Below are 12,805 nucleotides of genomic sequence, written 5' to 3'. Positions count from 1 at the left end.
ATGGAGTCGCCAGTGGGGCACGCCGCCCGCCTGGCCCTCGGCCTGGTGCTGCTCTGCTCTGCGCTGCGAGCTGCCGCGGCGGCGCCGGCCGGCCCGGGGCCCCGCTCCGCTGTGGGTGAGTGCGCCTGGAGGGCAGCGGCCGAAGCGGGCGGCGGGAGGGTTACGGATGAGGGGTGGCCCTGTCCCTGCTGACGGGTGCCCGTCAGGGAGCTCGGCTGCCGCCTGTAGGAGCCGGGCCGGCCCGCACCTCCTGCCCTGTCCGAAGTCGGGAGTTGTTTTGTGCCTCCCTTCGTGGCTTTACCAAATATAGCCAGCTGCGCTTCTATATCCAACTAGCTGCAATATCGAGTCAGTTTTAAATATGTAATTACGGTGCCGTTCAGGTTACGGGAGGGTTAAATGGAGCCTTTACGTAGCTCCCAGGGTACCTGGCACTCCAGGCAGCAGCGGGTAGGTGAGGTGAGCCCTGCCCTGCCGGCGGTGTGTGCGCTGCAAACACTGGCTGTGCGTCTGTGCTGTCAGCCGGCAAACACGCTTTGATCGGCCTGACTCCAGCACGGTGACAGACACAGGTGAGTGCTTTGGCACTGGCTCCGCGGGACTTTCAGTTCCTGTGGCTCACAGACACCACAAACCAATGCAGAGCCGCATTCACGTGTTTCTGTGTCTCTCGTGGTGTTGTGGATCTCAGAGGTTACTGCTGAGCTTTGCTTCCTGAAACAAAACTCCAAAGGGTCAGCTCGTGTGCTGCCTGCTCTGTCACTGACTGAGAATGTGGCCCTGGGAAAATCAATTGGTGGCAGTCCCAGTTTTACAGCAGGTAACCCGGATACACATTCCTTTTCCAAATGCTTTGAAACTGACAGAAAGAAAATATTCATATATTTTACTGAATGTAAAAGCTGGCAGTTTCACACAAGCATAGTTCATCATGTTCAACATATTGCCATACATCTTAGTGCTTCTTCTTTTTTCTTTTTCTTTTTTTTTTTTTTCCTTCACGTGTGGTGCTAAGCACCACTAAGCACCATTCTCAGCAGTGGCTGAGAGTGTGTCAGCCTGGACAGTACTGGGTAGGTAAGGCTTTCTGATAAGGAGCCCAGTCAGTCTGTTGGCAGCTCCTTGCACTCATGCTGTATCCTGCTATTTTTTTCTAGATTGTTATACTTAATAGTAACTTCAAGCCAGGCAAGATCTAGGAAAATAATTAAGATTACAACTACCTCACTTTTTAGTTGGTGTAATTCAGAAGTCCGTCTATCACCTCTTCTGCTCTCTATCACTTCCTCAACTATCGAGTTTCCAGATTTTTATAAGTGAAGAGCTTTATATACCAGCCCATACCAACCTCCAATTTTAATTTTTTTTTTCTGCTGAATTGCTTAAACCCGTGCTTCTGTTACCATTTTTTTCTAAGCAGATTGTATGAAGGACTCACACCAGGAATGCACCTCTCAAACACATTAACCAGACAGGAAAATTAGCAATTTGTTTTAAAATAATTCTCCAAAACTTCAAAGAGAAATGGCAGTAGAAAAACTGGAGCAAACTTTGAGTTACCCATGTGTATCCTGTTCATGTCTGCAAGTTGTAATCATAAAGCCACAAAATCACTACTTTTTTTTTAAAGAAAAAGACTTGCATTTTTCAGAAATCAATGTCAGCAATTCCTGGTGATATTTAGATTCAGCTAATAAGTACTTTTTTTTTTTTTTTTTTTTTTTTTTTTCTCCAGGCTATATAAGGAATGGTATTCTTGAAAACCTGTTGGAAATAATGCATTTTCTTTAACTTTTGTTTTCTGAAAACAGGGCAGTTCTGGCATATATCTGATCTGCACTTAGATCCAACTTACCACATCACTCCTGATCACACCAAAGTTTGTTCTTCTTCCAAAGGAGCCAATGCCTCTAACCCAGGCCCTTTTGGAGACTTTTTATGTGATTCTCCTTATGAACTTATTTTGTCAGCATTTACTTTCATGAAGGATTCAAAACAGCAGGCTTCATTCATGATTTGGACAGGGTAAGTGTTCAAGTCACTCTACGGAGCAATACTTCACAAATTTGTATTTGCACCAACACATCTCATTTTAGTATCTAAAAAATACTACTTTCTAGAGTTTGTTTTCTTGTCTGATTGGCTAGTAAGTGAATGATTGAGCATTATAAGGCCTCAGGAACAGATCTTAATCTCTGTAATCATTTGAAGATACTGTTCATTGGGACATTTACAACATGACTGTTAGTGCAAATTAATAGAAGTGGTGAAGGGAGAGTAAGTGTAAAGAAAGATCAGAGAAATAAGTGACTGGAATGAATTGTCATGGAAGGCACTGGATTTTCTAAGTCTTAAGGGCATTAAATGTGAAGTGGGTTCTTTTTTTTCAGAAGATGCCCTTTGTTGGATTCTGTGAGAGGTAACTACAATCAACAGTATTACAGCTTACAACTTCTAATCTTAAATTCTTTGTTCATAAAATTTTCTCTTTTTTCAGAGATAGCCCTCCTCATGTTCCAGTGGAAGAACTCTCCACAAAGTTGGTCATTAATATCATTGGCAATATGAGTTCTACAATTCACAGTTTCTTTCCAGATCTTCAGGTTTTTCCAGCCTTGGGAAATCATGATTACTGGCCACAGGTAGAGCAAATGAGAAACTTGTTTATGTACCATACTGAACTTGTTCTTCAGAGGCCAAGTTTAAAAAAAAAAACAAACATTACAGTAGTGGAATACGTGTGACTATTATTCTGGAAATAGATCCTGCAGATCTCCAATTAGCATTTAAAATTATCAAGAATTCCAATCAAGAATACAGAGTCACGTCTATGTGTTAAATTACCCAAACAAATGCTTGTGTCAGGTAAAATCTGTATTTTGCCTGAGGTGATGCAAATTTGGTTCTAATCATTCTTCATGGCTTAGAACAACCAGGTCTTACCAATGTGTTTCATTTACACTCTCATTTTTCCTTGCTGTGTAAGTCAGGCAAGTGTGTATCACAACCATCGGACAGAGATACATCCTCAGTGCATATGGCAGCATGTGGTAGGATTCAAGGCATACTGGAATGCCTACTAGAAACCTATCTATGTACATCACTGACTTATTTTTTTAATCAGAGACTGTTGGAAGAATTTTTGAAGTGTACAAATGTATTTTGTAAATAGTTTTGACACTGTTATTAAAATATCATTTTTTTTCTTTCCTCATTCAACTGTTAGAAATATTCCCATTGACAATTTACTGGATATGTGGGCCACTGCAGCTGAGAACAGTGCTTCTTTGCTTTCAGTGTTGTATGGATATTGTTCTTGGCACAGCTCAAAAATAAACAGTTGCTTCATTTGTCGTAGTGCAAGTTGATCTGGCAGTGCTCAGGACTGAGAAACAAATTCAGTCATTGGATCTGAGAGGATCGGAAGGGATGTTTAGCAGGTCAACTAAAATAATTTATAAAGACATTTATTCCAGCCTTCTGTGCTATTCATTAGGCCTGTAATGGAATACTTGCTACAGTAAATGATTTTGGTATACTAGTATCATTGTCTGGAGTTAGTGGTTCCCAAACCTGGGAGTAATAGAAATGCTTGGAGAAGGGAATGGATTGTATGAGAAGGAAAATCAGAGCTAATAATGTAGTGTAGCTTGGAGCTGTAGGTGCCTGGATGAAGACAGGACTTCAGTCTTTTGTGTTCCGATGCTTGTAGTATAGCTTGACCTTGTCATTTGCAGTAACAGGAGATCAGGTTGGTTCACCAGAGACTATTGGTAGAACATTTTACCACCTTAAATGAAGTTTAAATTCAATTGAATTGGTTGTATTTATTTGTCTGCTTATTTATTTATTTATTTATTACTGTGTTTGCAGAGAGGAGTTGTCCTTCAGCATTCTCCTTTGGTATAGAGGGGAAAAAGCTGTGTACAGTAACCTTTCAGACAAAGAATGAAGTAAATCCACGTGGCAGACAAGTCTAGTGGCTTTTATGACAGATGAGAGCTTGTTTATGAAATTGAATTTGAAGGTGGAAGAAATACTGTCAGCAGGGGCAACTGGACACCAAATAGCATTTTGAAACAGGCTGCTCATTGGGAAAACTGTTGTATTTTCTCTGTGCTAAAACACACGAGTATTTCTGTGTTGCTTTGTTTGAAATGTCACACTTTTCTAATGTGCAGAACTATGTTCTATCACTGTTGGAGAAAGACTGTGGGTTTAGAAATTCCCCACTATGAGATTGTTGGATTTTTTTATTTTATTTTATTTTTTTCTTTTAAAGATGTTTCTGCTTTTCTTGTGGATATGCTTGGCAAGATGTGCTGAAGACTGGAAGCCATGTGGAGCAAACCACATGCCATAGGCTGTTTCAGGGTCTGTGAAGGCTGTTTGCTTATTGTGCACCAGAGAACTTTATTGCTTTCTTTTATGTACTGACCTATCATAACAGTTTCATGATCTTGGATGATTTTTCTTGCAGAACCTATTAAAAGTACTGGTCAAGTTAATCAGGCACTGGAATACCTTTCAAGTTGTGTATTGTGACCTTCATTTTTCTGCATAGGCTCACTTTGTTTCACATTCTTGTCCCTGCTTACAAGTGCCCTAACTGCTGCTTGATCTGAGTGTTCACAGAAGGCTGGATTGCCTTTTAGAGCCTGAGACCAAACCAATTTGAGGCCATAATGTGGCCTGTTATCTAAAATCAGACTTTGCTGTGTCTGTTAGTGACTTAACTCTGGCTGAACTGATGTGGCGCAAAGCTTTCTTAGTAACTAATATCTGTGCACTGAAGGCAACAAATGTCTGAACAGACTCCTGATTGCACCACTTCTAGGCTGAGACTTATTGCCTAAGCCTCTAATAAAGTATGTTTAGTTTCAAAGATCTAAGGTCAAATTTTGAGCTTAAGAAAACATATACTGTAAGAGTGTTCCTATTTTTTGACCCTGGATTTTTTTTCTTCTAGCACTAAGCATCCAAGCAGCTATCTTAGGAAAGACAAGGATAAGCTGGAATCATCCTGTTGGGCTCAGATGTGAGCGTGGCAGTAGTGTAGGCTGGAGTAATTGGGCATTACTTGGCTTAGACTGAAAAGTGTTACAGTCCTTGTTAGAGCAGGTGGGAGAAAAGACTAAAAACCTTATATTTTAAATGCTTTGTCATCAGAACTATATGAAGTCGAAGATATATTGGCAAATTTAATCAAAATATTTCTTAGCACCTTAGTGGAATTTTGGGGAGCTGCTGTGAACCCCAAGTTGCATGAAAGAATCATCTTCTATATAATAAACTTGAGTTCAAGGTTGTCCTCCAGGAGACTGTATTTTCAAAAGGCAAATGAACTGTACATCTTCTGTTTATAGTTTTGCAGAATGTATGGTTTTCCACTCCACACTATGGTGTGCTCCTAAGGCTTGAAATATTTCTGACATTAGTTTATCAGTGCATTAACATTCAAGAAATGTAAACCATGCTGTCAGTTCTGAATAAGCTCATATGTTTGTTCTTGATCAGCATTAGTGGATGGAGAGAGGTTCTTTTTTTCTTTCTTAAGTTCTTCCTGGTGATGACTGGTTACATTTGTGTTTTCAGAAAAGTCAGGTGGGATGTTGGTTTTGTTTTTATACATATGGCTGAATGACAGCACTTAGGAAGGTTATACTGTCTCACAGGATCAGCTTCCTGTAACGACCAGTGAAGTTTACAATGCTGTAGCAGATTTCTGGAAGCCTTGGCTAACTGATGAAGCCATCAGCACCTTCAGAAAAGGTAAAGAACATCAGTAATATATTGTAAGGCTAAGGCTTAGAGAACTAATAATCCTACAGATTTGCCCCCTTTGCTCAGGTAAGTCACACAGGTTCTATCAGTTCAATGAACTGATAGTGCTTCTTCTGGAAGAAGCTATTTATCTTTTTGTATGTCACTGTTTATCTTCAGGATACGTTTGTTCTCCTCTGGTGCAATAATTACTACTGCTTTTTGTAACACGTGCAGTTTTATTGGCTTTGCACAAGTACTTGTAAAGCTACCTTCAGGGTTTCATAATAAAAATAGCTTTCTAGATGCACAAGAAGAGTTAACTTTCGCTTTACAGAAATTGATTAAATGCTCTCTCTGTTTTGATACTACATGTATTTCAGAGTAAGTTTGTAACTGTATATTTCCTAAATTCATAACAGCACATAGTCTTTCTTACATTGTTAATTCCATTGTGTTTGTATTCAGCTTCCTAAACTGGGAAACTATTTATATCCTTATTATGATTTTCATTTAGCAAAGGACTAGAAGATTCAACTCAATTTCCAACCCAGAAATTATGGATTTGGAATTTTAATTTGTGTTTTTGTGACCTCTGGATAAGAATGGAATTAAGTATTCTAATAGTAAAGTAAAACTCAGCAAGGCAGATCTAATAGTGTTACAGCTGTATTGTCGTTGCTTCTCTGGAGTCTGGTGAACTATGAAATTGCACTCATTGATGTTCTGTATGCCATGGAGGATTTTAGGAACTTGGACTCATAGAAAAATAAGATGTTTACTCGTAATTATTTTCCAGTCTAAAGTTAACAGACTTTCAAAGTACAGGGCTACTAAACTCAAACAGTTCTTCCAAGAGGAAAGAGGAACGTGTGTGCTTGTAGTATTTTAGGGAATGTGTACTTTTAGCAGCTACTGCATCTCTGTCTATGGAAGAAATATGAACTGGATAAAGGCATACGAAAGCTCAAACACAAAGCAGTTACAGGAAAAAAAAAAATCATGAAATATTCAGTATCAACTTTTCCTACTAAAATGTTGGTGAAAACAGATTCTTAAGATGTTCTGGTGGTGGTACATGGCTTGGCTAAGAGTGACATGTTCAATGTTACTAGAATGAACAATGCTAGATTCTTTTTCAGTGGCTTGAAACTTTTTTTTTTCAGATGATGTTGATCTTATTTTCACAGGTGGCTTTTACACACAACTGTTTGAATCAAATGTGAGCTCTGAACCACTCAGGATAATCAGTTTGAACACAAATTTGTATTACAGCCCAAACCATGTGACTGTGAATATCACAGACCCAGCCAACCAGTTGGCCTGGCTGGAAGGAATACTAGAAGCCTCTTCACAAAAGAAGGAAAAGGTAGGGGCCATGAACAGAACCCACTGGCATGGTTTGTTTAAACTTTGACAATTTAAAAAAAAAAGAGAGAGAGACAGTGAAAATATAAACATTATTCATGTTACCAAAGAGATTGCAAATGCTGAAGTTGCATGTGAACGTAGTAATAGTTCTTCCTTGAATATTCATATTGTGTACATACTGCAATAATCAATAAATTAATTGAATACCCTTTCTGAAATTATGCAGTAAAATTCCTTTTCTTACCTACCTATGTACAATACTGTAGGAACCGGAATGAAAATGTTTTCACTTTTGCTTCTGAATCTTTTTATTCATAGCCTTTAATTTTAAAATGTGCACTCTTGGTCTGAGACAAAAATTAGTATATTTTACATTTTTATGTAATTATGAATATAAAGAAAAAAGATTTTATTAACCACAAAACTTAGTCAAGCTGTAGCTATTGCTGCAGTCTGAGCGTTAATAATTAACTGCCTTATAAGTTCTTAAAATGAGGTTATAAAATGTTGGCTCATTTTAATTGACTGATGTGGGGATTGCATTGTTAGCTGAGCAAGAAAAGTGTTTAATTTGAAACCTGTTTACAGAGCTTGTCTTCTTTTTACTAACAAGGAAAATAGTAACTTTTTTAAACATTGTAATACAAAAGAGAGAGTAGGAATCCATTTTCAGTCCAAGACAGGGATTTTAACTAGCTCTTGTATTCTGCTGAATGTCAGAGCATGCAGTCTCTATAAAATTCTAACATAACATTTTCTTATTATCCTCTTGAAACGTCAAGTCATAACTCTTGCTGTAATAACTTATTAATTATGTCAAATGAAAAAAAAATGTTTTTCTTTGCACTATAGACATGCATAGACTTATCAGAACTTTTCAAAGATACACTGAATTCATGAAGAAAATAGTACTTTTCTCATTACAAGTTTAAACTTAGAGTTTGTGTTTTGTCTAGCAAAACTGTGGTCATTTCCAGCTTTCAGAATGCCATGTCAGAGATAACGATGATTAACACGGTTTTATAATAATGCTAAGTTACAGTTAAAAATGTGAGTTTTGAAGGAAGATGCTAATTGTGCTTTTTCCATCTAATTCCTTAGGTATATGTAATAGGACATGTACCAATAGGATATTTGCCGTTTGCAAGAAATACCACAGCTATCAGAGAATATTACAATGAGAGACTGGTAAAAATATTTCGCAAATACAGTAGTGTTATTGCTGGCCAATTTTTTGGACACACACATAGAGATAGTATCATGGTCCTCCTGGATGAAGAAGGTAGTGATGTTTGTTGAATCCTTCATCTTATTCTTTTTGATTAAAAGCAAATTAATATTTTCTTGCATAGTGTTATCAGTCAGACTCTGGTAGAAATGGAAATTGGGAAATTCTGCTGTTTTTCTGCAAGAATTCAAGTCTCGCACACTTCCAATTTTTTTCTTTCTTTTTTTTTTTTTTTCTGAAATCAGAAAAGACTCTGCAAGCTTCCTATTTTTATTTTTATTTTTATTTTTTTTTAATGAATGCTTATGCCTAGACAAGAATTTCTAGTCTTAGCTCTCTACTTTCTCAGTGACAGGGGCAAATTGTACTAGCTAGTTGCTATTGTGTAATGTGTCAAAGAGAATGTTCTCAGGCCAACTAGACATGCTCTGTGTTCTTATGTTTCCTGCATCATTACTGTGCCTCTCTGCTGAGTTCCCTGCTGCTTTGAAGTTAATTAAGATAAGGGTAAGCAGGAGGCAGGGGAAAAAAAGTCTCTGCTTGTTGCATCTCTTAGATCAGCTAATTTCCCTTCATGAAAAGCACCCAGGTTTGAAAATGTTGTTTATTGCTTTGAAATCCCTTAGTTTTAGTCATGGATATGTATGTACTCTTACATCTTTAGCTGAATCTCTCTAACAATTAGCTAGTGAAATGGATATTTGTATATATACCACAGTGAGTGGTCCACTGCTTTGGTTTATGTAAAATACTCAAATGTTAAGCTGCTCTTCATCTTTCTGCTTTATGTGAACTCCTAAAAGTAGTGCCTGAAATAATGACTGGGATCATAGAATCATTAATGTTGGAAAAGACCTCTAAGATCATTAGTCCAACTGTCCATATACAGTGATAGGTTTACTCAAAGAGATCTAGACAGCTGCCAAGATACGTCGTATTCGAGTTTACCTTTTTGCATGCAGTTATCATGAATTAATGCCAAATAAAAAGGAATCCAGTCAAAGTGAAAGAAATGGCCTGTGATATGTTTAAATGGTTTTTCAAGGCAGACATATACCCACATATTTTTGGACCTTGTCCTATTTGTGCATAAAATCAACACCTGTACTACAGATTTCACTCAAGAAATACAGAACTTATAAAAATTTTCATATGCAAGTAGCAAATTATTTTAATAATTCTGCATTTTTTGACAGAATTCAAACAGTGAACTTTAATGTAGCTAAATGCAGCTCATGTTTATTTGTACTGTTTTAGGCTCTCTTTTACTGATGTCATTTTTCTTTTAGAAAATTTTAGAAAATTTCAGAGAATTCAAAGTTCATATCGTACTGATTGATGTAGCCAATATCAATGTGCTGAGATACAGAGTTCAGTTCTATCTCTGCTAGAAGCATCTACTAATTTCCTAGCTTTTAAAGCTTATGGCCTTGTGATTTCACTGCTGTGGTGTCAGAGAAAGGAGTAGTTAAGGTTGTTTTTTTTTTTTTTTTCTTCCACAGGGAACCTCAAAATATCCTTGATGCATATTCTATTTATTGAAACCTTTGCACATCCTCATGTTTCAGTTGCTCTGAAGTGTTCATATCCTAGGTTCTGGGCTGGTCTAGATGTGTGAAGATATCAGTTTATGATATCTTAATGTTTCTAATAATATTATAACTACATGAAGAAAAAGTCCAAAAAGCAACATATAAAGTACAACATGAAGATTCAAAGTTCAGAATATTTCTTCAGTAGAAATGTGCAAAATAAAGAGACCTTAGTTGTAGGGAAGACCATTTAGCACTTAGGTAGTTGAATTGGTGGGAAGCCTCTAATATAGATAAATTTCACTGATATGCAGTGGAATGTGGGCTGTGGTAATTCAGTAATTAACCCTTTTTTTTTTTTTTTTTTTGTTACCGAGTGGACGTGTAGAAGGAGTTCACAGTGATGCAGCTAATCCAGGGTTTAAAATAAATAAATAAATAAAATTGTGATGCACCTAAGTCAGTAACTATAGTTCTTCCTGTAGTGGTTTTCCCCAGAAACATTATTTAAAAAATTAATGACTGAAGGTTAACTGTTTCCTCATCTTTCCTTTTCCTGCAGGGAAGCCAGTAAATTCCTTGTTTGTGGCACCTGCTGTAACCCCAGTGAAGAATGTATGGCAAATGGAGTCCAATAACCCAGGTGTCAGATTGTATCAATATGATCTCCTTAATTATAGCTTGCTGGTAAGTAAGGGTTTTAAAACATGTTTAAGGCTTTTGAAATACTTAAGTACATTGTCATTACAAATTACAGCAGGATGTCAGCCTTTGTAGTATTATGGTAATCGGTGGAACTTAGGTGCTTACCATTGTTTTTCTTCCTGGGAAAAGAAAATGAAATCAGACAATTTCATCAGTCTGTCTCTATCTGCAAGACTACTCAGTACTTCCTGTTCTCTATGAATATCTTACAATATGGAAGCAAAAATGATTACAAATTTCTGAGCAGAACCCTCAAATTGCAAGGAACAGGAGAGCTCTGCAATACTGAAAAAAGCTTGCCTAAATCCTGGGCTCCTTTACATACCAGTCTTTGCTGGAGACTGCCTGGGCTTTGGGAGGCAATCCATGAAATGCTTCTAAGGGTTGTAGAACTGCAGATAAAGAAAATCACACTTTTAGCCATGTGATGCCTTTTATGTAGCTTTCTAAATAACGTTTCTACTTTTAATAGGAAATTGTAAGGAAACTTAGACAAATTAGGATACTTCTATAGACTTATTTGATTTTTTTTTGGAGAGAAATTGAATCCTATAAAGCTGTTTTGGCTCTAACTAACTTAGATGTTCTCTGGGTAATTCAGGGTAAAATCTTGCCCTTGCTGAGTTCAGTAACAATGCATCCTGGAGCTTGATTGAAACTGGGGATTTCCTCTGGAGATCTATGCTAATATGGACTGCTCCTTTCTTGCACAGATTTCATTCCTGTATCTTCATCATTTCTTTTTCCCTGAATTCTTCCTGGGCCATTATTTTTTCCCTCTCATTTTGCTGTTCAAGCAGAACCCATAGAGGAAAAAAAAAAAAAAAGGAAAAAAAAAAAAGGTTCTGTGTTTCACCTTGTTGCCTCAGTCCCAAACCAGACACAACCAAAGTGGCATTTTCTTTACAGTTTGGACAGGAAAGATTTCTAACAGTGCCACTGTTTCCTTTTGTCTTCCTTTTTTCTTCTCCCCATCCCCCCACGATTACCACACTGCATGTTCCAGTTTTGGGTGTAAGCCCAGCTCTTGGGGTGGGACGTGACCTTCTATTCAGTTGTAAATAATGAGGAGTGACAGCTTCCTAATCAATATATCACTCTGGGGACTTAATGAAGCAGGGAAGAAAGCAATACAGCCGTGCCTTTTTTTTTTTTTCTTTTTTCTTTTTTTAACTGTAGGATCTTTGGCAGTTTTACATGGACCTCAGAGATGCCAACAAGAAAAATGAATCAAACTGGAAATTAGAATACATCTTGACTAAAGCTTACGGCATTGAAGACTTGAAGCCAGAAAGTTTATATGAAATGGCCAAGCAGTTGTCTGTGCCACATAGCACGTTGTTTGAGCAGTATTACAATAACTTCATTGTGAGTTATAACAAAACCATTGTCTGTGAAGAGGGGTGCAAGATCTGCCAAATATGTGCAATCCAATATCTGGATTATTCCTCATACACAGATTGTATCAATCAGGAAGAAGCATGGAGATGAAATCTCCAATGCAATTTATGCTAAAGATAACCAGAGCCTTTGATTTAATGAACCCTCTCATCCTCTCACTCAAGCTCTGACGCACTGGTGTGGAACCTGTGGGACTTCTCCGAATTTCAGGGGAGTAATAAATCTCCCTAGATCTTCCTTCTTGTAATCACGTTTTCCTTCCATATCCCAATGAAAGTTTATTGGCTATGTAACAGTGGGCAGATATTTGGCTGTTTTTTCAAGTGTCTTGTGCCTCCTGTAAGAGGCATTAGAAAATGTGGGAATAGAAGTTAGTTCTTTGGAAATCCAAGCCTGCTATTAGGGTTTATACATGTAGGCAATGCCATTTCAGGCATGAGATTTATATATGGACAGATTTCAGTCATTTGCAGATATTTTCAAAGCATAATTTTCAAAACCTGTGTTTGCTGAGGCTGGAGTGGAGTTACCTTGTTGATATGATGCCAGTATTAGGCATCTTCCTGTCCCTGTGCCAAGTTTCCTTTTCTCTCTTAAAGAGCTGTTAAATCCAGCTCTGTTTAGAGGCATGTTCTAATGTCAGCATCGATGTCACTTGATGGATCACGAAACTGCAAACTGAAAATGCTTAGTGCAATTTTAGAGTAAGTGTCCAGCACCAAGTGCCTCTTTCATATAATAGGGCTGTGTGTATTAGTACTGCTCTCAAGCAGTCAACTGCTATAAGATTTTGCAGTACACTGTG

The 12,805-nt window shown here is 37.7% G+C and overlaps 1 protein-coding gene across 1 annotated transcript; it reads left to right on the top strand.

Moving 5' to 3' along the window:
• On the top strand, positions 1–12,090 carry SMPDL3A (sphingomyelin phosphodiesterase acid like 3A; the record flags this gene model as incomplete). Its single annotated transcript, XM_079550234.1, has 8 exons — positions 1–115; positions 1,812–2,025; positions 2,498–2,642; positions 5,676–5,772; positions 6,954–7,132; positions 8,236–8,416; positions 10,457–10,581; positions 11,779–12,090. The coding sequence occupies 8 exons, from the start codon at positions 1–3 to the stop codon at positions 12,088–12,090; spliced, it is 1,368 nt and encodes a 455-aa protein (XP_079406360.1).
• Between the last annotated feature and the right edge of the window lie 715 nt (positions 12,091–12,805).

Source organism: Tetrao urogallus, assembly GCF_951394365.1.
Source record: "Tetrao urogallus genome assembly, chromosome: 2".
NCBI lineage: Eukaryota > Metazoa > Chordata > Aves > Galliformes > Phasianidae > Tetrao > Tetrao urogallus.
Note: the sequence above shows the minus strand (reverse complement) of the source record. Positions and strands in the feature narration are given on the sequence as shown.